Source organism: Amblyomma maculatum, chromosome 11 (genome assembly GCF_055883805.1).
Source record: "Amblyomma maculatum isolate TAMU_Amacu chromosome 11, ASM5588380v1, whole genome shotgun sequence".
Classification (NCBI taxonomy): domain Eukaryota; kingdom Metazoa; phylum Arthropoda; class Arachnida; order Ixodida; family Ixodidae; genus Amblyomma; species Amblyomma maculatum.
Window position 1 is genome coordinate 69759602 of NC_139354.1, and position 23558 is coordinate 69783159.

Below are 23558 nucleotides of genomic sequence, written 5' to 3' on the forward strand. Positions count from 1 at the left end.
ATATGCTCCCCCTGGTATAACCTCCTCGGGCATCCGATGCTTTGCTGCTCATTGCCTGAACTTCCAACCTCTCAGTACCAACACCTACAACACCCAGCACTCTCGTCCTTCTTATCAACTACATCACATCATGAAGCATTTAACCTAAGACGTTGAGCCTTATGCAACGCGTGACCGGGAGCCGCGGTTTGTTAAGCCTGTGCATTGATGGACCAGATTTCACGTTTTTGCAGTAATCGCCGCCCGTACTAGCAATATCGTCGGCAGTGGGTGCTCTCCCATACAAAGTTTCCTGCTGACAATCATGACGCATATAAAAAACACCTGGCCAGATGGAGTACAGAGCAACACCTAGCCGATTGGAACACAGAAGGGCGCGGAACCGAAGCGACTCATCGGTTTCTGACTGCAGCCTGACACCCCCGTCTCCCCTTATCCCCGAAGAAACTCGCCACCTCCGGGAAAAGAGTCAGTTCTGCCGATGAAGGCGAGGTCGCAAAGCATCGAAGCTTGCCTATGTCTCTGCCTGTTTCAATAATAAACAACAGATTTGAAGTGCTTGTGGATAGTCTATGTGTTAACGCGTTCATGGAGAAAGTTGCAACAATTTTTATATAAACCTCGCTTTTAAAACCTGCCCTGGTCGTAAAATTATGTTTGGTTACGATAGTGCGGCGACATTGTGTAGTGTTGGAGACGAGCCGCTTAACCTACTTTGGTTCTGTTTCGCGAACTTGCGGGATCAGCGCATGACGTTATTCTTGGTCTTGATTTTCTGGAACAAAACGGCGCCACTCGTAACTTTCGCAGGGGAGACAATTTTGTGAGTACTCGTATTGAATCTGCTTTGTGTGAACATTCGCCGACGAATCCAAGCACGAATTTGGTTTCTGACGACACAGTCATACCTGTAATGTCAGCAGAGTTTACACAAGTGGTTATTTCAAGCTCGGTCAGTGATGCGTTTGACGCTATAGTTGAACCACTCACCCTCAGCTGTGCGAAGAAAAGTATTTCAGAAATCATTAGAAAGAAAAGAAATCGTCTCAGTCAGGAATGCCCATTCTTTGTGGATGACTAACTGCCCAAAAGGACCTGTTGATTATCACGTGGCCCTAAACTTGTCAACTTTGAGGAAGATGCTGTTAAATCAGTAGCAGTCCTCAGCATAGACATTTCCCAGCCTACTGCATGCAAGAAGTACATAAGACAAAATTTCTTGGCATGGTCAACAAATCCCTGCCAACAACGGACAGTCACAGTTCAGTGGAAGTTCTGTCAAAACATAATGAGGCTTTCGATTTCTCTCGGGACTCGCAACCACAAATTCCAATTTTCCGTGCTCAGCACAGAATCAATACCACGAACGGGACAGCTGATCCAATCCTTAAGAGGTCTTGCCGTGTACACCATCAGCGCGTCACGCTATCGAAGAACAAGTTCGTGATATGCTGCATTAGGGAATCATTCTATAATTGTCTAGTTTCTGGACTGCCCATGTGATACTAGTCCAAAAGAAAGATAGCACATGGTGATTTGTGTCAATTATTGACGGCTGAATACTGTTACCAAGAAGGGCGTGTATCATCTGGCACATATTGATGATGTCATTGATTGTTTACATTCAGCTTCTTATTTTTCTCAGTTGACATGCGATCAGGCTATTGGAAGTTTTCTATGCACCCGAAAGATAAACCAAGGACGGCATTCATCATCCCAGACAGACTCTATGAGTTTAATGCGGTGCCGTTTAAATTATGTGGGCTCCAGCAATCTTCAAAAGAAACAATGAATACAGTTTTGAGCGCACTGATGTGGCGGATTTTGTATGGGTCATTGGGAAGATGTAGTAAAATTCGGAGTTATCTTTCGTGAAAACAACACACGATTAGTGATATTCAGGAGTGTATTGAGTAATCTGGTCTGGTACTTAATTCCAAGAAATCTATTTTGGAGAACGCCACACAGAGGTACATGAACATGTCGTAAACAAGCATGGGGTCAGGCTTTATTCGAGACTTATTGAAGCTGTCATTTGCGTCAAACCTCCGAAATCGTTAAAAAGAACTCAGGAGTTTTGGGGGCTTTGCTCCTATTTCCGGCATTTTGCTCTGAACCTTGCTGACCAAGCAATAATCACTTGTCTTTTACGAAAACATGTGCCTTTCAAGTGGACTGCCGGTTATGACTCCGCCTTTCGTCAGCTAAAATTTATTGACATCAGGATCTGTAATACGTAGCTTCTGTCCATCAACGCCAACAGAATTCACAATGATGACAGCGCAATCGGCGTTGATGAGGTGCTCATACAGCGCAACAATGGCAATGAATATGTCGTTCCATATGGAAGCTGTTTTTTAGGCAAGGCTGAGTTGAACAGGAATGCTTAGCTGTTGTTTTTGGTGTCCAATGGTGCCGGTGATATCTTTTTAGATATTTATTTAAAATTGTGGCGGACGGTCATGCCTTATGTTGGCTTAATGCTTTGTGACTCTCTGGATGCCTCGAGTGTTAGGCTTCGCGCCCCCAAAAATTCAATTTTAATCTATCTTTTAAAATTGATCAGCACGGTGATGCTGTCTGCCTGTCATGGTTGCCACTTGAAACTACTGATACAGGCAACGAGCTCTAGGATGAATATATAGCTGCTATTTTTCTGAGCTTCCCCGATGTTGGTGAATTCAAGATTGCACTACAGACCAACAAAAAGCTTGCCCCCCTTCATCATGCAGCAAGTTGCCGGAACCCTGCGACCTCATTCTGCATTTGTGATGGTCTTCTGTACAGGAAGGACTACTCGTCAGTGGTGCATGGTTTCTTTTGATAGTTCGTACAATTCTTCGGTGTCAGGCTCTTCGGGTAGTGCACAGCCATACGACGGCTGAACACTTAGGGATTTGCGAGAACGTTAACAGGACTAAGGAACGTTTATACTAGCGGAACATGTATCAAACTACTCAACGTCACGTGGCCAACTATCTGCTGTGGCAGCGTTTCAAGCACCCAAAGTGCTCTCCGCCGTGCCATCTTCAGCCTATACCGCCGCCACGAATCCCATTCTAACAGTCGGGTATCGACCGTTTAGAACAGTTTACGCATTTCACCAACGGAAGCCGCTGAGTCATCGTGTGGGTAGACTACCTTACGCGGTACTATGAAACTGCTGCAATATCATCAGCAACTGCTTCTGATGTCTCGGGCTTTCTGCTATGGTCCGTCATTATTCGACATGCCTCGTGTGTTAATAAGAGCTCGTGCGCGTAAAATAACTTCGCCTTTGCGTATGGTATTTTCGCTATTCCCTCATTACCACCCACAAACAGTCTTACCGAACGCACCGATCGTAATATTAGCGATATGCTCGCAATGTATGTCGACTTCCGCTACAAAACTGGGATGAAGGCCTCCCGTTTATAGCATACGCATTTGACACTGTTAGGCACGAAATGGCACTCTAGAGTCCGTTTTTTCTTCTTTACACCCGGCTTCCACGTGTTTTTAACTTCCTCACTCTCTGCTGAAATTTCACTAACAAATACTCACTTTTTGGCATAAGAAGCTCTGCTGAGGAACACTACGACAAGCATCACGAAAATGCTAATTATGCCCCTGGTGACTTGGAGTGGTTTTAGACGCCATTGCGTAAGCGCGGCTTGTCCCAGGAACTGTTGCATCAGTATACTGGCCCTTGTACTAGAATGCCTGAGTGCGCTCAACTTTGTAGTCTCCCGCCTCACCAGCCATGGTCGGCATTCTCGGAAGACTCAAGTAGTTAACTTGACCCTCATGAAGCCCTGATATCAAAATAACGAACCTTGGCTCCCCCGGCAGGCATCATCTGCGAACAGGGCACAGTCACTCATTTCCCGCGGTCCTGTATTGGAGTAAGATAAGGTTCAGAGAAGAGGCAGGGAGGAAGAGGAAGCTAAGCTTGTCCGCTATTGGTGTGCTGAAATTAGCCGCATCCTAACGTCATGCAGGCAAATAAACCTCGTAACAATTTTTGCCACTATTAATATCTAGCATACTTAAAAATATACGCGGACGACACAGGCATATTCTTCAGTGCTTAAAACACCGCCGACCTCATTATCTTTGTAAATTAGACACTTTCAGCGCTTGCCCACATGGTAAACTCTAATTCTCTGCAGATAATTGTTTCGAAAACGAAGACGATGTTCGTTCATCGGAGGGAAAGGTAATGGATTTGTTCAGAAAACTTTGCTATGCCTCGAATTATATAGAAATTGTTAAAGTCTTTAAAGCATTAAAAATCTGGTGTATTGCAAACCTGCTCTGGGGTATAGAAAGAGATCATATATGCCTTACGGTTGCTGGTGTAGTTTTCTCGAAATCAATTAAACTCATTCAGTTTAAAACCGTCTTTATGTCACATTTGCATTACTGCAACCCAGCTTGGGGAGCTGCTCCAATGACCACTCTTCAAAATATTCACCAGCTTCAGAACAAGGCCTTACGAATTATTTTCAACCAACCTCATAACTATCATTCCGCAGCATTTTTTCACAGTTGCAACGTACCGAAAATATTTAGTCTCTATACGTTTGTCCTTGCACTACATATTGGAAAAACGGAACATAATTTCAACAACTGAATTCACTAAGCTTTAGCTTCTGGTGTCAGTATACCCGCTGCACCGTCTACGGCACTACTACTTTAACACGCCACGAACTTAGTACGGACTACAGTGCTTAGATATTGTCTTCCCACATTGCTAAACCATCTCTCTGATGCAGACGTTGCCATTAATAGATGCAGTAATGCTGACCTCTGGGCTTTCTTTCATTAAATCATTCATTGTTCGAGTTTGTGGTTTTAGTTGTTTCTATATTGTTAAAGTATGCAATATCATTGAAAGCTTAGCGTAACCTGTCAGTACGCCAAGATTATGTTCCCTTCACTCATATATGTAGACAAGTGTTCTTTTTATGCATTTTCAATGTGTTTACAATTAAAAAATAAGTGCTATAATCCCTGCATATAGAATGCCTAATATATACTTTCAGTACATGCTTTGAATTTTGTATGTTACTTGTATTTGTTTTATATCACGCGCTTACTTTGTGTTTTAACTATTTATCCCTAGATCTTGAATGATGTCTTAGGTTTATCTATGCCTTTCATATTTTCTTGTGACAAGTGGCGTCACTATTGCTGGATGTTGTTGACTTCGGTAGCTCGTCAAGCTGTGGCTTTTCTCACCATGGCCACTGCTCTCTGTAGCAAGAAGTAAATAAAAAGGAACTGAAACTGTGCCACCCGGCTAGTAGAAACTGTGCAGTAGTTGTAGAAACTGTGCACCTGTCCTCGATCACGGCGACTACCAATTTGGTGGAACCGCGGACGCACGACGGAAACGCGATGGTAGCTATATTGTTGCCGGCGTCACCTGACGCTGCAGAGCACTCACTTCCTTCTCGTCTTGCCTTCCTACCATAGCTGTCACTTCAGCGAGCAGCTTTGTGCAGCGTACAGTGTTGAATGTCATATCGAGGCCAGTGGACGTTTTCTTTGTATGTATTCTCGTATTGCTACGTGCGCGTCGTTCTCTCTGCGCATGTGCATAGAGCCTTTGTGGGGTAGCAGGTGTGTGGTGGCTGACCAGTGCGCGATGAGGCGCAATAGGTCTTTGAGCCACAGGTGCTCAGAAAAAGGTCTTGCTCAATTGGGAGTTTCCACGTGGCGTTTTACCCCTTAGTGAAAGCTTTCTGTATTTTTTATAAATAACTTGAGCTGTTGTTCACGCGGCATACGTTGGTCCCGCACGCACATGTGCGAAAAAGAAAACAAAGGAAAGCAGAGCTTCGGATTGCAGTGACGTCAGTGCCGTTCGTATGTTTGCTTGGCACCTCTCTTTAACCAAGTGTTATTTAGTTACTATCCTTTACACAGTCTTTGATTGGTGAGAAAAGTTGCCTTATTGCTTATTGGTTGCTGTCCCCGCCAAGAGCGGAGACAGATGGCTTAAAAGTAGGCGCTCTGGGTTAAACCAGGGCTGATTTCGTCCGACCAACGGGTCAGTCATGTAAATAGTTTTCTTTTGCTTGTGTCTTCTTCTTTTATTTATGTGTAAATAAATAGTTAATCTTTCTGCCATGCCATAAAGCAACGTGATTGTTGCGAGTCTGAATTTTCAATTTAACAAGAACATCGATATCTTCAGGTGTTTCCTTACCTGGCCATCTGAAGGGGGAACTCAACTGGGTGTCTGCGAAAACACCGCCAGAAAGGATGACTGTCCTATTGCAGCAGACATGCGGGAAGCTCCAGCCAGAGCCTCGGAGAGTAGAAATCAAAGTATGAATGAAAAACAACCGAGCGCGCGTTTGCTATGGAGGGATCACTGAGAACTCTAAATATATACCTATGAGGTTGTAATATTCCTAGGCAACCGGCAGCGAATCGCTGTTTTAATCTCGTTTCTTAGATATAGTGAAACGCTGCAGTTCTACATTTATGATAGCGGCTCAATTTTGTATGCACCTGCCAGCCTTACCTCGGCCATGCGTCCCACTATATGGAAAATTACATATAGCTAAGAAGGAATCCTCCTGCCTAGAAGCTAAATGTGGCCTCGATTTTATGCAGGAGTCCGTAAACGTATCGTCTTTGCTCTTCTTATAGGATACTCACCGCGGACGGAATGAAACATGCAGCGCAAATATTCGTATGCTAAAACATTTCTACTATTGTTGGTTTTATACCAATGATCTTAAAACATTTGATATTTTAAGCGCCGTAATCTAGACAAAGCACTCGTAAGATAACCAATTAATTTCTCGTTTTCTGTAAACAAGATCAACTGATTTTTGAATTATTGAGAGTCAATTATTGAGAAAAAAGTATTGAGAGTCAAGCAAGTGAAGAATATTCTTCGAATATGTCCAATATAGCAAACGAAGTCAATCAAGAAGTTCTTCTCATTTTTAAATTGATGAAATATAGTGACATTATTAGCTCATGCTACAGTGCTGTATGCCTAGCGCGAAGTAACTCGACGTGTGACTTGATTTAAGGACTTTAGAAAGCATACATACATAAAAATTTATTATTTTCGTGAAAAACAAATAAACCAAATTATGGCATTATTACAATACTCACCAATGCGAAATATGAGCCCAGCCTCCAGTTTATTTCGTTTTTGCCATACCCTCAGGTTAACAACTGGTCGAGTCAGGCTTACACTGGAGGCCGTTGCTACAGGCCGTTGGCGCTGCTCTTTAGTTTTGAAACACAAGCGCCCATCAACTGAAAGTAATTTTATCCTTCTGACCTGTTACAAAGTAGACCTTTTAATCTGAGAAATGGAACATATTTTTGAGGTTCAAAACTAACGCCCTGCTCTGAAAGCGGCGCTCTAGTAACAAGCTACACAATGCTCATGCAGCAGTGAGAATCAGCGTCGCGCCTCACACACCTTGTTTCTTATTTACCAATTTTTCATGTAAATCACCATATTTATATTAAGCATCAGACAGCGCAAGCATACTGGAATGTCTCCTGCCGACTTCCAGAACACCCTACCCCTCTATTTTTCTCAATTTCCTCTTCTTCTCTTGCCGTCACTGCTCGCATCTCCCTGATTGCATCCCTTTCTCCTCCCTCCTTGGTGTAGTGCCATTTTTTAGTTCGGTTCATACACGTTTGCTCTCCCTTTAGTCACCCCTTAACTTGTTTATTGGGGCACTACACTGCGGTTGCGCACTATTCCGAACTCATTATACATTTCTCACTGAACTGCAGTCACGTTCTGGGTCATGCTAATGTTGCAGTCACCAAGGGGCATGCATCATTCTCTTCACACGGTTATGCTACTAATACACAGAGAAATATTCATCTCTCTCTCTGTTGCTAATTATCATGGCTCTCCATATTACTTTTGTGGGGCATTGCATTCTATCCTGCCATGATAAAAAGCTTTTAAAAGCATTAAGTTAATTTAATGCGCAAGTCCAATAAATTACCACGTTTTGCATGAATGTTTCAGAAGGTGTGCAAACTCCTTTTAAAGTCATGTACGCTGACAGGGCCACCGGATGCTTCATACTCACGTTTAGTCAAGGATCGTTCGGAAAAGGTGAGTTTATATTAACCGCAATTTTCTGCTTGAAAAAGAGAACGTGCCTACAAAAAATCGTGCCTGTTACAAAGTGCATGCTTTCTTACATTTCTCTTCTGAACTATCTCCTTGTAATTAAGGCGAATGTAATGCATCTAAAAATTCTGCCAGAAATCTGAAAACACGCGAAAACTTTGAAATAAGCTCCATGGTGCTAATATGAAATGGCAGGAAAGCATTTACAAAAAAGGGATTCTCTTTGCAACACAATTTGCAGTGCTGCCTTATGAAGCGAAATGTGCGCCTTGCATCCAAAGACCCACAGAGCAGAAATGAATGAATATTTTTCCTGTGTTACATTCTCCTACTTTTCCGACGTTACTCTGCTTTATGTCTCAGCTGTACTGCCAGCTGCCTAATTGCTCTCTTGAGGAGATGTAGCATTTGCATTTATTTGGTCAATAAATGGGAACACGAAACACATTCGATAGCAATTGGGGAATAGGGTTGAAAAGTTCTTGTCAGCTTCCTCTTATCACTGATAACTACACTAGACCCTATGGTTATCTTCCATGTATGCATTGTGTTGAAGTTTGTTTTTTCTTTATTTAACTCAAATGTAATTTAAAAAAGTGGAGTGATATTCAGGATTTATACTGGGAGCATTAAAACAAATCTTGAGATTATTTCAAGACAATAAATAGATGCTAGGACAAGCTGCGCATTTTGATACTTAGTTCTATGAACCACATAGCTCTCAAACGAGCATTTTGCATCTCATATAGAGGGTATTTTGGTGAGACCCATTTCGTCCTTGATCGTTTACGTTTCGTTTTCGATTTAATGCCGCAATGCCATGCTCTGTCACTCGTTTTGAATCAGGATGGTTATCCCCTACAGGATGGATTAGATGTGCACAGCGAAAGTTGTGCACGGGTTCCTAACTACATGTTCTTCTCACAGCTGTGCATTCGCATTCATTTTATCCACGACCTTTTTTCAAAACCCCTAGTCCTTTTGCAGTTAAAGTAGAAAATATTGCATTGTGCGAAATATATCCGCTTGACAATGAGACATTTGGGTGCCCGCCTGGACCATGGGAGGCAGTTAGTTCGAAACTCAGCGCCGAACACCCTCCGGTAAAAATGCATACAAGCGTCCCCTGGTCCGGCACCCGGCTCTCACAGTGATGTGCGCATGAAAGAGGCTCCGCAAACCCTGAGCACTTCAACTGGAAATGTCGCGTACACCTCCTAACAGCGCAACCAGAGTCTGTCATTGCAGATGACCACAAAAAACGATCACATTCATGGTCAGGTCTCAATTTCCGGCTGTCGGGCGTTACGATTTGGCATTCAGACGAGGCAGTATCAAGAAGTTCTGAGAAAGCGGATGTGCAGCTGCAAAACAAAGCACAAATGCTTTGTGCATTCTATCACGTGATGGTGCCAATGCTCGAGGGAGAGACTAGCTGACAGGTTAACACTGAAATCACCTTGAGATTTGGCTCAGTGCTGTTTAGTAAGAACGCAAGTACTCGGGTGCGTGGACAGTAGCAAGCGCGAACAGTGCACTTTGAACAAATCATATCCGCCAGTGGGCACCCTTTAGAAAGACCTAGCTCGGAGACTTATACAAGTATACAACAGCAAATGCACCATAAAGGATCAACACCAAAGCAGTAGTGTAACCCAATTAACAATAAATGTTTCCTCGCAGTTTACACTTTGCCGAAAATTATTGCTCGGATATTTCGGTGTGTAGTTGGGGATAAGTCAGCAAGCAACACAACTTATGTGGGCACTAGCAAGCATTTGTGTGCGTAGCAAAAACTCAGGTACTCAACGTACACTACTGCTCCGCTCTTCTTTATTGATGTGTTCTTATTAGATCTGACTGATATCGCAAACCTGTAGTGTCCTGTTGTCTCCCTTGTGCGCGTTTTCAAATTAGGCTGTGGGTTCACCTTTAATATGCGCCATAAACTATTTTACTTACAATACAATCGCAAAGCCCTGACAAAATTCAACGACGGCCAATCCTGTACTAAATATCCAACATAGTATGTTCTACCGGAACGTTTTATCACTGCTTATCTGCACGCTTATGAATAGCAAAAGGTCCAGGGTAAGAAAACCTCACACTGCCTGAAAGAACGTGTGCAGCTGTGAACTGATCATTTTCCTTGATTTCATTCCCTCCACTAGCTGGAATAGGGTTGGCGTGGCCGTCTGCTGACCGACGGTGTAAGTAGCGTAGACAACTTGAGGTCGAATGGCTTGGGGATGTTAGTTCACATTTCTTTTGTTCGGTGCTTTGAGTTCGGAAAGCCTATATACAGTGGTTTTGTTCAAGTGCTCCGTAAGTAGTTTGTTTTCTGCAGCTGAAAAGCAGTTCTCTTTAGTTTGCGTTTCTGAGTGCTGCATATCGTGTTTTCCGTCAGCTCTGCCGTAAAATATGTTACAAAGTTGGCGCTGTGCACTGCGAAGTCGACGTGTTGTAGTAGGATCCTTTAGGGAAAAACTTCATATGTTAAGCTCCAACTCCATTGTGTAGAGCTTTTGATTATGCGTGGCTGAACAGACATTAGGTTGCCAGTATATTTCTTTTTGTACAAGATGTGGACAACAAAAAGGGGCGAAGAAATACTAGACGATATATATAAACGTGATCCTGCTGCCTGTGATTTTTCTTAATACTTGTAGGTCTTAGTGGTGTTCCGTTGCATCGGAAATCAAGCACACTCTTGACTTATTACATCACAGTATATGAAACTCGCAAAAGCACTGAGAATATTGCTTCTTCGAACAATTCTTCTACTTGCGCTGCAACTAAGCTAAGAAAAATAAGTAACCTTGCTTGATTTTTGCAATTTGAAAGATGTCAGATATTTCGATGCGAAAAGGGACCTTTGTATGCGCAAATACAGAATTCAGTGCCACCGTTCTGGACAAGCCACTCCAGCGATCTGATTGAAAAAACTCGTATGCGATGTGAAGCACGAATCGCACCGGAACGCCTTGTTTGTTTTCTTTTCTAAGATGATAGTCACTCTCGTTTTTTTTTCAGCACAAGGTGGTGCTCGCCGTGGCAGCTGGGGTATAGAAACAAACCGAATGTGAAATCAACCTTTTCTGTTTAAAGAAGAAACAAAATTCACAAACGTCTAGTTAGAGTTTAGTACCATATCCTGAAGGAAGGTCATTTTAAATCTTTTGATGAATCTTTGCTTAATCAGAACATATATTGATTTGTTCTGTACGCCTGTCTTGCCGCATTATAGTGAAGGCGTTAAATATTTACACATTCATCCAACATGTATACGATATACAGCCTGTTCTTTTTGTTTTTCTCACGTTTTTAATAATCTGTAAATAAACAGATTACAGTACAGACAAATATATTAGACCTTATTGAATTCATTTTTTCCGAAGGGTTTGTTGACCAAAACGTTTTAAATTAAAACTTGATGGTGATAGTATCAATCTATTTCCTTATCACAATTTGCATTATAGGACTTCTCTCCAGATAGCTGATTTGGTTGCACAATATTTTTCACACAGGTTGCCGCCTCCTTCAGACTGCAAGTACAGTCGGAGGTGCAATACCACCGATATGTATGGATGTGTTTTTACAGAATTGTCCTCAAAAGTTCATGCAAATATTCCATCCGACGTGCTTTTTTCAAATAATAAATACGAGGATATAACGACTCTCGGTGTTACTCATGGTTTCGCGTGCCTGGAAGTATTAAATGAAGAGCACTTAGGCGCTGTCATCTGATTTACAGATCTTGTGGCCTGCATAAATACCATTACAAGCATGCAGAATTGTTGTATTGAGCTGTCGAGTTTTTATAATGCGTCCTCTCACTAAATGCTTCACAAATTCATGCGGTTACGGATCCACCTTCCTATCAGCTTTTGTGCTTCAACAAATACGTGTGCGCAGTGAAATGCAACATTCTTTTGTCAATGAAACTGCCTCCTGTGCTACCTTACTTTGATCTGTAAGCAAAATAAGAAGATAAAGACGGGTTCATCATCTCTGTTTAAGTTTTACAGTTGTAATTGCGGTGGAGGTATTACGACTCACTGCAATCGAGGTACCAATAAAGCTTGAGTAACCTAGCCACTACAAAATGACACTGATCTATATTGTTTTATGTTTTAGAATATTTCAACTGTCAATTTCAAAAAATATGACCTGTCTGTCTGAAGTGTGTGAAGTATAGGAGGTGGCAATGTAGACAAAAAAAAAGAGTGCCTTTCTAGAAGAGACTGACGAGGAGGCGGTAGTGTGAGAGGACAAGAAAAAGGTGCGGAGTTGGGCGCAGAGAAGAAAGGATGGGATGTATCATATAGCATGTTTCCTTTATTGAACAGACTGCGTGGAGCGCAGAGATCTACAGCATACAATGCCTGATGGATTGAAATATGCTGCCCCCTGGAATGGTCTAGACGCTTGAAGAGCAGGCGCAACATTGTAAGAAGCGAATCGCAATTTCATCACAAAGTTTCAACCATCGGCTCAAAGGCCGTCTATATCTGTTGTGATGTAGTTGGTAAAACATATGTGTGTATATTTATGGATAAAACTGGGCCACCCTTTTGCCACAAAGTTTATGTCATGTTAATGCCAGCACGTTGATACCTAAAGCCAACAGAATGCAGCTCATCGCAGTCTTTCCATCACAAAATGCTGAGTCAGAGAAATAACTCAAGTTATCGACATTCTAGTGAAAATTAAGAAGAAGAAATGGACGTGGGCAGGACATGTAGTGCGAAGAGAAGATAACAGATGGTAGCTTAGGGTAACAAACTGGATTCCAAGGGAAGGAAAGCGTAGCTGGTTGCAGCAGGAAGTTAGGTGGGTGGATGAAGTTAAGAAGTTCGCAAGGGTCAAGTGGATGCAGCTAGCACAGAAACAGGTTAAGCTGAGAAATATGGGAGAGACCTTGAGCGATACCGGTAAGCTGCTAGTCATAATGTGCGAGTGCTGGCCAAATGCGCTCCATCTCAATCTTATTCTTCTTGTCATTTCCTTTTCATGAACCGGATCTGCGGGTACTACCTGTCCTAAGTAGACATATTCGCCTACTACTTCCAGTACATCGCTACCTAGTGTAAACTGCTGTTCCTTCCCGAGGGTGTTGAACATTACCTTAGTCTTCTGCATATTGATTTTCAAGCCTACCTTTGTACTTTTGCTGTCTAGGTCATCAATAGTTATTTGCAGTTCATCCCCCGAGTTGCTTAGCAAGGCAATGTCTTCAGCAAATCGCAGATTACTGAGGTATTCTCCATCTACCCTTATCCCTAACTGCGCCCATTCCAAGTCTCTGATTACGAGACTCGGCATGGGAGCCTATTGGCCCTTTTAATTATTCTTAGGATTTAACATGTTTTTTTTTTTTCAGAGCCGCGTTAAAACTACCAGCTTTTAGTCTTTAAATATGATCCCTTTCTGGAAATTTATCTTCACCTTGCATTGGCGGTTCTTCTACACTCCCTTCAATGCCATCCCATTATCGCCTTTTATCGCTATTTATTGCAGAAAACATTTGTTTTGCTCATAAACACGATTGTAATTTAAACACTTTTGACCACACCGCCCTCTTATCGATACATGGCCCCTTTCTGTTGCGATGTTTGTTTTCTTTTTTTGAAAACAAAAATTCAGTTGCGGTCCTGTTTCTGTCCTTTTGTTTCGTCCATTGCGCTATACCATCAGCATGCAGGACCTTCCTGCCAAATCGCTCTTTTCATTTATATTATTGTTTGTGCAAGGCAGCAAATTGAAAGTATTTTGAAAATCCTGCTGTCTCGATTAGCAGGCAAATATTTAAAGAAACGTGAAGCTCATTTATCATGCTCTTTCATACCTGCTCCGTGTGGGCGCACGCTACAGCATGGCAAAGGCAGAGTAGAGTCAAAGCTGCACCTTTGCTTGGTTCTGGGAAATTATATGAATGGAACAGTGTAGCGGAGAACATGGGCATTGAATAATATGAATGAAAGCTTTCGCTAGCCACCATAAGAATATTCATAAATTATGCTTGAAAAAGAAGGGACACATGCACATAAGGAAATTATAAGAATACGCATGATAAAGTTTCAGAATAAGGATATAAAAGCAAATCACGATAATTATAGGACATCAATACGATTCTTTTTCCGAATTGAAAATATTAGTTCCCGCTAAAATTCACGGTAAAAAACCTGGAACAGATCCTCTAAAAGGAGCAAACCAGTATAAAATGAGCTTCGATTTCCTCAGTGAACATTTATGCCAGGGAATGGAAATACTAGGCATTGTTTATTTAGAAACATAAACGTATATCAACAAGAGTCTCACGGGCTACATCTTCATGCTTTTCTGTACTTTTCGCATTGCCGTTTGCCGGAAACGGGTAGCGGTGTAGTATCGGCATTAGAGGTGCATTGCTTGTGGTAATGAAGGCAATAAGTTCTACGGGATAATAAGAAATTTTACGCATACAAACAGCAGCTATCCTTTGATCTTTGTATTCATTGCAGTCCACCGTCTCCCTAATTTCTTTCTGAAATTTTTAACTCCTAAGCAAATATTCTCAAAGCAATATTGTACTAACATGCAATCTATATAGTGACACTTTTAAACTCACACATTGTGTTCAGTATTACCTTAATTGAGTGAGTTGCTCTAGCACTGACAATATCATCCGTACTTTGAAACTCGCAAATTGTAGGCGTCAGGATAGGTAGTCATGAATTCACATTATTGTCATGAGATGTACAGCGTTTTATGTAATATGTATGTGCGTTGATACTAAACAAAGTAGCGGATTGTTATTTTCGAGCTCTTCATAAATTTCACAAAGAATTTACAACTTCAAGCAAACCTTTGTGAACAATATGCCTTCTTGACGATACAAGCAGAAATGACCTCAATCGAAGCTTTGGTTGGGATATTTAATGGCAGAAAGTCAAAGTGACTCACATGATGAGCTGCACGAGATAGCTGAAGCAAAAAATGAAGACACCTCAAAAACAAGTGCACCAGAAATGTTATTATGGGGATATCTACTAAAGAACATAGTTATGGCAACTGCCTATGCCTAATATATCAGACGTCGTATTACGATAGTGATATCGCACACTGCAAAGTTGTCTCACAGCAAAGTTTTGTTTCGAGAAGCGGCGTTTTATTTAGAATGATTTGTAGCAGCTGTGGTGATAAAAATACGAGGGGTATTCTTGCACCAACTAACGCAAAAGACGAAGAACAGAAATGTATTTTATGAGGTAACAGTTATTTTTGACAATGAAGGCGGTTTCAGAGTGACGGACGCGTTCAGTGAACAGATTGCTACTCAGAGAAGAAATCTAAACACGCAGCCTCAGGCTTTGCCCCTCGCGTATATTTCCCACCCCTCTCGTCCTGATTTCCGGAATTCTGCCAATCTCTGGACAGTAGATGACATTTGCTATAGAACATACTAAAGATGTTGCAGTTAAAAAAAAAAAAAAAAACAGGATATGATAGCATCAGGTTACGCGAGTAAGGAAATAATTCCCGCAAACCTAAAATTCTTGAATAGGGATATTCATCCATGCGCAGCCACATGGCTACAAAGGAAAGCTATACGGCTTTTTCAGAAACTTTGTAGTTGAAGAAAAATTGGTCCTGGTCTCGAGATCGAACACGGAACCATCACCTATTCGGTGCAGTCGGTCTACTGGCACAGCTAACCAGGATACTCAGCAGATCAGGTGGTAGGGAGAGAACGCATCGATCAATACCCAGTAGTGAAAAAGGTTTTGGTCGGATAATTGAGGGAATCTCCCAAGGTTTAGTAGATTTGATATGAGGGAGTAATTACTTATTCACATGAAGAATTTTTCTTCAACTAAGAAGTTTATCAGGAAGCTATATTGCTTTTCTGAGTAGCTACATGACTACACTATGGTGCACATCAGTGATTTATAGGTCCCTGTTCGTGAATCCCCTCCACCTTCGGGGTTGTCCTTAAATATTAGACGAATTTTAAAATTTAGCTTTTACGTATTCTCCATGCTTCTTTATAAAAAGGGGATAAATGCAACAAGCAATGAAAATACCTGTTTTATGATCCATGTCTCGGGATGCAAGAATTGCATGAAAAAGTAATCAGCATTTGCTATAGACCAAAGATTGCGACTGAAGAAAATAGTATATAAATGTGTGGTGTTGTTTTGTGGTCGGTTTGGTGTAATTGATACCATATATTATAATCTCCGGCGTGAGACTAGAAATATATATTTCCTCAAAGACAGTCGCCATAAAATTAACCTACACATAATCAGAAACGAGATTTCCGATGCTCTGTTTTCAGACGAGAAAATAAGATTGACACCATTCTACAAACACTGTAAAATGCGGACATTGCAGCCCTGTACACAGTGTCTTCTTAAAAAACTTTTGAATTTCTGCTCAAACAGAGAGAGTAAAGATGTCTTTAGAGCGTTTGAATCTTTTTCATACGGATTACAAAAACTGTTTTTGATATGTATCTTTTTAACACATCTGTTATTAATTTGGTTGATCGGAAACTCAATTCTGTGCTGTTCCATAAAAAGAGTGAGAGGTGCTGCTTATGCCCCATGAGTCTCATAAGACAGCCGAACTTACACATGAATGTTAATAAATTGTGAGATTTTACTGCTAACAGTAATTTAAACTGTTATAAAAGGTTGATTTTAAATAAATTAGTTTCTCTTTATAGTTCTTTGTGTTCACATGACAATGCGTTCTTCCCTCTTCCCTTTTCTAAAGGGGTAGGCTATCTACACACTAAACACAAAATACCCGAAAGGGAGCACTAACTCATGCCATACGCTTTTTAGGTTCGTAACATGGAAAGGAACCCCGGTTAAACAGAGCACTGAATCTTGTCAGCCTCAAAGCCACTCTGTCTTGCCTTCCGCGGAGCTCTGGCGGAGGTTATACGGAGCTCTGAATCCACGATTCTAATGATGTAGAAAAAAAGAACGTATGGCAACTCTGGAACGTATGGCATCTTTGCAGCGAAAGATGCCTTAGTTTTCTTTATAGGGCGACTCCTAAGAAAAAGTGCAATGCCACGTGCCTCGTGATTTAATTATAAACTTTAAGAGATAAGTCAATCAATACCTCATACGTGTTTTCCTAATAAGGAACTGAATGCTGAAAAGCAAACGTAATTGTTTGGGATTGTAAAACACTCACAAACTCCAAATTGCGTGCCCAGGGCTCAATAAACTGAGCTAAAGAGAAGTATCTTCACGTATGTACCAAGGTTTCAGTTAAAATTGCGTGTAACCGGTCTGTGACAGGATTCGCCTGTCCAACTGCACGCAATAGCGTCGAGCGTGGGCAGCTTTCTTTTTTAGCTAAAGGTACATATAACGTTATATAACTTGGAAAGTTGAAGTTTTGTAATAACCTGGAAGTTCAAAGGATATACATCAATAAAATTTGTTCCAGGCCTCTTCAACATGTTTTTAAATATGCCCGCCCTTCCACGCTAAGAATAACAAAGATCTTCACTATGTCAAGTGACTGTAATTATGTATGATACATGGCAAAATGGAGATCTTAAAAACAAATAGCGGGATGAGAATGTATTTTCGATGACAATGGACACAACTGATTCTATCTATTCTTATAGCTGTTGTGACAGTATTAGCGCTACTTGTACGTATGAGTTACGATTGCAACAAAACAAAGCGCTGTTGCTATGAAAGCATATATAGTTTTATATCAAACTGTAAAGCTTCGTTACAATGTAGGTGTTGACGATCAGTGTCCCCACATTTCAGAAGATAAAAACAGTAAAATATGAACCCCACAAAAGAGCTTTTGCCCTCCAGTTATCCTTACCTTACCGAAGCTGTGGCTTTGCCTTATTCTTGCAAACCTCTTATTGTCATCTTGTCACAAAACACTCTGTCGAACCCTACTTTCTTTTTCCTTGACAAGCACACATCTGTTTCCTTTCTTCTCTATTTTCTCTTCGTCTGCACGAGGCAGCGGAGGTGGCTCAGCTACAGAACCAGTAGCAGGCTCGTGCATTTTCTTTTCCTTCTTCCTACAGCCACAACAACACGTAAGACGAAATATAAAACGTCACTTACATGCACGGCTGAAATTTCGCGCCAAGGATCCGTTGGAACACCACCACCGCGACGACGAGCCATCCACCGTTTCATTCCGAAGTTCACACGTTCACGAAGTCGTTTCAGAGTGAGGCATCGGTGAGCGCACTCGATGAAATAATCGCTGAGTGCAACCGAACCTTTCTGAAAACTTACCAACGACAAAGAGCACGAACGCTGACTCGTGCGGCAATAACCGTGGTCGTCTTCTCGCCAGAGTCGCAGGGAACGCAGACAGGCAGGCAGGCAGGCTCAAGCAACTACCCAAACGTTAATAAAAACTGTTTGCAGAGCTACTTCTTCTGGTCTTTGTATGATTTTCTGTACTCTTGCTGGTCCTGTTCCAATCGTGCAAGTGCCAGCAGGCGCTCGGTTCCTTTATCAATGTACGATTCGCAGGAAAGAGTAACGGCAAAGTTCTCAAGAGACGTGGCTGGCTACTACGTTTGTTAAAAAGGCAGCCTTACTGTGGCGTATTTACCAACACTGTCTTCAACAGAAAGCGAGAAGAGCGGTATCCAATAGATCTTTTCGAAGGCAGCTGGTAGTACGGGTGAAACATTGGAAGCTGCGTAGAGTACAGTAAAGAGAAAATAGCAAGAACGAAACTGCGTGTTTGAGCCACACTACTAAATGTGCGTCACGGTGGCAAAGGTAGTGGCAGTTCTGAGTGCGCTAGAATGCGCCAAGTTTGTATCAAACAATAAGACGGTTGGTCCGAGCGCGGTCGATGGCACTGCAAGCATAATTACATGCGCAGTTTTGAGGAGGCACTAAGGCATGCATTGAATAGGAGCGAAATGGTAGAAAATAAAGGTGTGGGGGGGGGGGGGGGATATTTATTTATATATTTTTTTATTTATTGAGGAAGAGAGGGAGGGATCAAAGACCAAACTTTGTGTTCCACACTTGCAGTGCAAGCACCCTTAACAAGTTCCTTTTAGTACAATTGCGAATGCAACAAAATAGCTAGTAGAATTTAACACGTTCGCTGCTGTCAACGTCAATATCGCAACACTGATCGGTTAAGAACTGCGGCACAGCACTGCCATTAACTAATTTAAAAACCTTGCTTCTTTTAGGAATGAAGCAACACATGATGTATTTAAAAGTTAGTCATCTCCTAGAAGTAGGAGAGGATGAAATGGAATGTGTTCGTTGAAGAAATGTGGGAAGTGTTTTTTTCTCATCTTGTCCAGTTTTTTGCATGAGCATAAAATGTGTATCATTGTCATCTCTTTTCCACATAGTCCACATGCCGATCTTTCCTGTTTTGCGAGAATAAAACTGTTAAGGTGTGTGTGTCCGATGCGTTATCCATTTTACTTAAAGTTGAGAAAAAAAAACTCGGAAATTAGTTACCCGCCGCCAATTGTTACGCTAGCCACGGTGTTGTTATAGAGGCGCTTAGCATTCTACTTTATACTTTCGCAAAGCAAAGGTTTATGTACTCGTGTCCGTGGATAATTTTGAGAGATACTGCGCCTTTTCTATCCTGTAAATCAATTCCTAGCGCCTCCTAAACATTTGGGTTTGCTTCTGTTTGCTGTGTAGTGCGGCGTTCGAGGAAACTCCAAACGAAAGGCTAACACAACCAGCATTCCTTGAGACGACCGGTCCGTAGGGGCATACAATAGCGCACACCCGCATCCTTCGTCCGCAGAAAAGTTGACTCAATCTCAACTTTTTGCCCGCACGTGCTGATTAGCAAGGCGACCGGATTGCAGCTATTGGTTGCGCTGTAGGCAACGTCTCCAGCTTCACCTCGATCTCGCTTGGGCAACGTGGCTGCCAGTGGTGCGAAGCGAAGCAATGTCAGTTATTTGCTTTTTTTTTTCTCTATCTATCTATTTATTGTTTGTTTTTTTCTTGATGTGCTCTACAATTCTCTGACTGTGTATATAAGACGTGCTACTCATTGATTTCTTTCTTTCCGTGACATTTTTCGTCTCGGTTTTATTTCTTGTGTTATTTTTTTCTTCTTTTGTGTTCTATCTATCTGTGTGTGCGTAAAACTTGTGTGTGCATTGTGATTTTTTTTGTGCTGCAGCACGAAGACCACATGGTCGTTCCTGCGCACATTAAATGAAGATTGATTGACTGATTATTATTGTTATTAATAATAATATACCTAAGCGTTTCGAATTAGCTTTGCATAATGTACTTTCCATCAATCTCAAACATGTCATCATATCGAATCAACATGGCTTCATATCGGGTCGCTCTACTACCAATCTAGTCACATTGTTCATTTTTCAGAATTTCCTACCACCAGCTTTTCGCGGTTTTCTTCAAGGCCCATAGCTCTGAGTGCCCCGTGGCTTCTCCCCTTGCTTCCCTTCTACTTGGCGACAGGTTTCTTTAACGGTTCCATAACTTCCACATTTTCAACCTCTATGTTTTTGATGCCAAATACAAGTGCCGACAATTTCTAATTCATTCCTTTTGTGTTTATCGTTATTCACGCTAAACGCTTGACAACCAACTCCGGCTTGCAAAAGCATACCTGTTTTCTACATTATTATGTTGTAGATCGTACAAAATAATGGGACATATTTTCATTCCACTCACAGAAGTACAGCTTTTAGAGTTCCGTAATTGTTTTTATGCTCAGAATATATACAATATATATTTACATCCAGTCCAACGTTGTAATACGTTGAATTGAAATACAAGATGTGTATATTAAAAAAATCATTCGTGCCTCTTATTTTGAATCAAAATAAAGTTATGTTAAGGCAGACACTATGGTGTATATTGATAGTTGTTCAAAAAGGAAGTGTGTTGGTTTACATACACTTACATTGCGATGTCACGTCCACATTCTATCGGTTACACTTACAACAACAAGCACATATAGCAATTATTTAGAAGCATATCATAGCACCAGCTGCGTCGATGTAGCGGCTGAAACATCAAGCGATTTGGAATGAGCATTACTACATATGGCATAGAACAATCATTATCTTTTTATTCGTCAAATATTAGACCTTTTCTCCCGTTAGTTTCGCACTTACTAATTTTCAAACAGATGAAAATTAATGCACTCATGTTCAGGAAACCATTGCTTACTAAGCATTAAAATGTTTAATGAATATGCTATGAGCCACACCTTTCAAACAACAAATAAGAATAGCAGCACCAAAATGAGTTTTCTTCATTCACACACTTAAAATTTTCATCGTAAAGCACGAACCTACTAAATGTAACGTGAACGAAAAACATGCAATGGGAGGATAACCAGCGCATAAAAGTATGAAAGCAAATTGTCCTTGCACTTTTTTGTTTCTCAATTAAAGTTCTGAAAGAATTTATTTTGAGCATTAGAGGAATCTAATGTCGCACTGTTCTAAGAATTTGATGCACTTGATTTTCTACATAAACAATTTAGGCAATTTACTGACACTATTACCTAAGGAACTGAAATCTATGGGCAAATGAAATACGAGAAAATTATATATCATTGCCTTGAATCCTAGCGAGGTCATTCTAAGTCTGTTGTGAACTACAGAACTGTTACGAAAAATTTGTTTCCAAGCCCTGCGTTGGCAATTTTTTATACTTTTAAAATGTATTAGTAGCGTGGTATATGGTCCAACCTAATCAGCAAAATAGCGAAAAAATGGTGCCAAGGAGATCATATTTAATGTTGTACTTACGAAATAAGAGCTATTCCTGAAATTTGCCAGTGCTTTTCAACACCTATAGTTTTGTATTGCGCTTGTGGGCATGTGCTGACAGCCCAATTCTTACGTAGCTGCACTCTTATTTCTGCGCAGATACTCTTGCCAAGGTGTACTACAACGTTCTAGAATATGGTAATACTTTGAGGGGAAACCTTAGACATGCCAGCGCAAGAGAAGCCGGAATATTAGCATTTTCCGGGGTGTTTCCCACGGAGATAGCTGAAAACTATTTTAAAAGTTCTCCTTCTCACAATGCTACATATAACGTTCTAAATGCCGAATATCCGGTTAGCGCAGCTTCGCCGAGTTTAATATTAAAATTACGATGCAGCCGTTTATCGTGCAGTGCTCCCGGAGATGTAATACAATTGCTGCTTTCATGTATTGTACATCTGCAAGAATGTTTATAGCTTGCTCACGACAGATGTCGGAAACGGCGAAAAGTAATGCATTATTTTCTGACTTTCGCAACTTTTGTATCTTCATTGGGATACAACAGTTTCTCGAACATTGTTTTATGTGGAAGCGTGAGAGATACACTTGCTGTGGTGCTGCTTATAGATGCAGGCCTTCAAGTCAGAGCCAAGGTCTTGACAAGCTCGTGACTGAAAGTCATACGGCCTTGGTTTTTGCAACAGCTTTTATGATTTCATCCCAAGATTTCGTCGAAAGCGACTCCCAGACGCTGCATTAAAATTGGCAACTTCGATATGCAAACACTCCAGCCAAATGTAGTTCTGGTGTCTAGCACTATGAAGAGGAATATGGCTGCCGCTTCAGTTGTGTGCCTTATCTACTCTGAGCGGCTCCCGCTAAGCTCGCTTTTTCCTGTACGTGCGTGAAAATGAGGGGGTGCTGCTCAGTATAAATACCAGGGTTTTCTTTTGGGTGTCTGCGCTTTTGTTTTTGCGTTCAAAACATTAAGAAGTACTTTGTCAACGCATGTGTTTCAAGAGATGCCATTATTTCTCCAAGTGCTTCATATTAAGCAAGGTGCTCTCCAACCTGTCCGCCGAATTCATTTTCCACCCTTTTTCATTCACAGACATTCGATGTCTGTGAATACGTTTATCGTCTCATGTGTTGCGTCTCATGATGCATACCCCGCACCTCCACCACGTGTGGAAGTAGGTCAGGTCGAGACGGCAGCGTCGAGGCGGCAAGGCAAGGGATGCCGTGTCTGGCGTTTATTCCGATGGACAAAACCCAAGCGCGTGCCGGAGCCGCAGCCGCGGGACGATGATGATGGTATGTACAAGAGGAAGAAGAATATCATGGTATGTACAAATGAAAGAAGATCCGTGGAGGGCTCACATTAGTCTTACTGTTGCTCTGTCGACATCTGCACGATAAAGCTTCTTTCGTAGCGCTCGGAACAGGAGCTGCTGATATCACGCCTAGGCAGCCAAACACATTCCTAATATTTTTATTTTCTTACACGGCATTCTTGACAATAAATTTATTTTCTTCTTTTTTTACCCTTTGTGCGGCGCAGAAAAACTTCATACAATGTGTTACCCATGTTAGGTCTTCAAAAGTGGGATATGTATCCATGAGTAATTTGCTCTCGTAATGCAAGCAGTAGCCTGGAGCAAAATGTTTCACTGAGGTACACTTGTAGATGAATACCATGCA

At 41.5% G+C, this 23558-nt stretch overlaps 1 protein-coding gene across 4 annotated transcripts in view; it reads left to right on the forward strand.

The window, feature by feature from the left end:
- The window catches only part of LOC146174112 (uncharacterized), a 40276-nt gene extending 28483 nt beyond the window's left edge, over window positions 1–11793 (forward strand). The window contains exons 4-6 of one of the 4 annotated variants that reach the window (XM_084583359.1): window positions 6185–6318; window positions 8009–8098; window positions 11150–11563. In XM_084583359.1, the coding sequence (XP_084439485.1) occupies window positions 6185–6318; window positions 8009–8098; window positions 11150–11185 (260 nt within the window). In that variant the 3' untranslated portion in view covers window positions 11186–11563. Of the gene's footprint in view, window positions 1–6184; window positions 6319–8008; window positions 8099–11149; window positions 11564–11643 lie in introns of those variants that run through there. The other 3 variants (XM_084583358.1, XM_084583361.1, XM_084583360.1) reach the window with 3 other exon arrangements.
- The last annotated feature ends 11765 nt before the right edge of the window (window positions 11794–23558 follow it).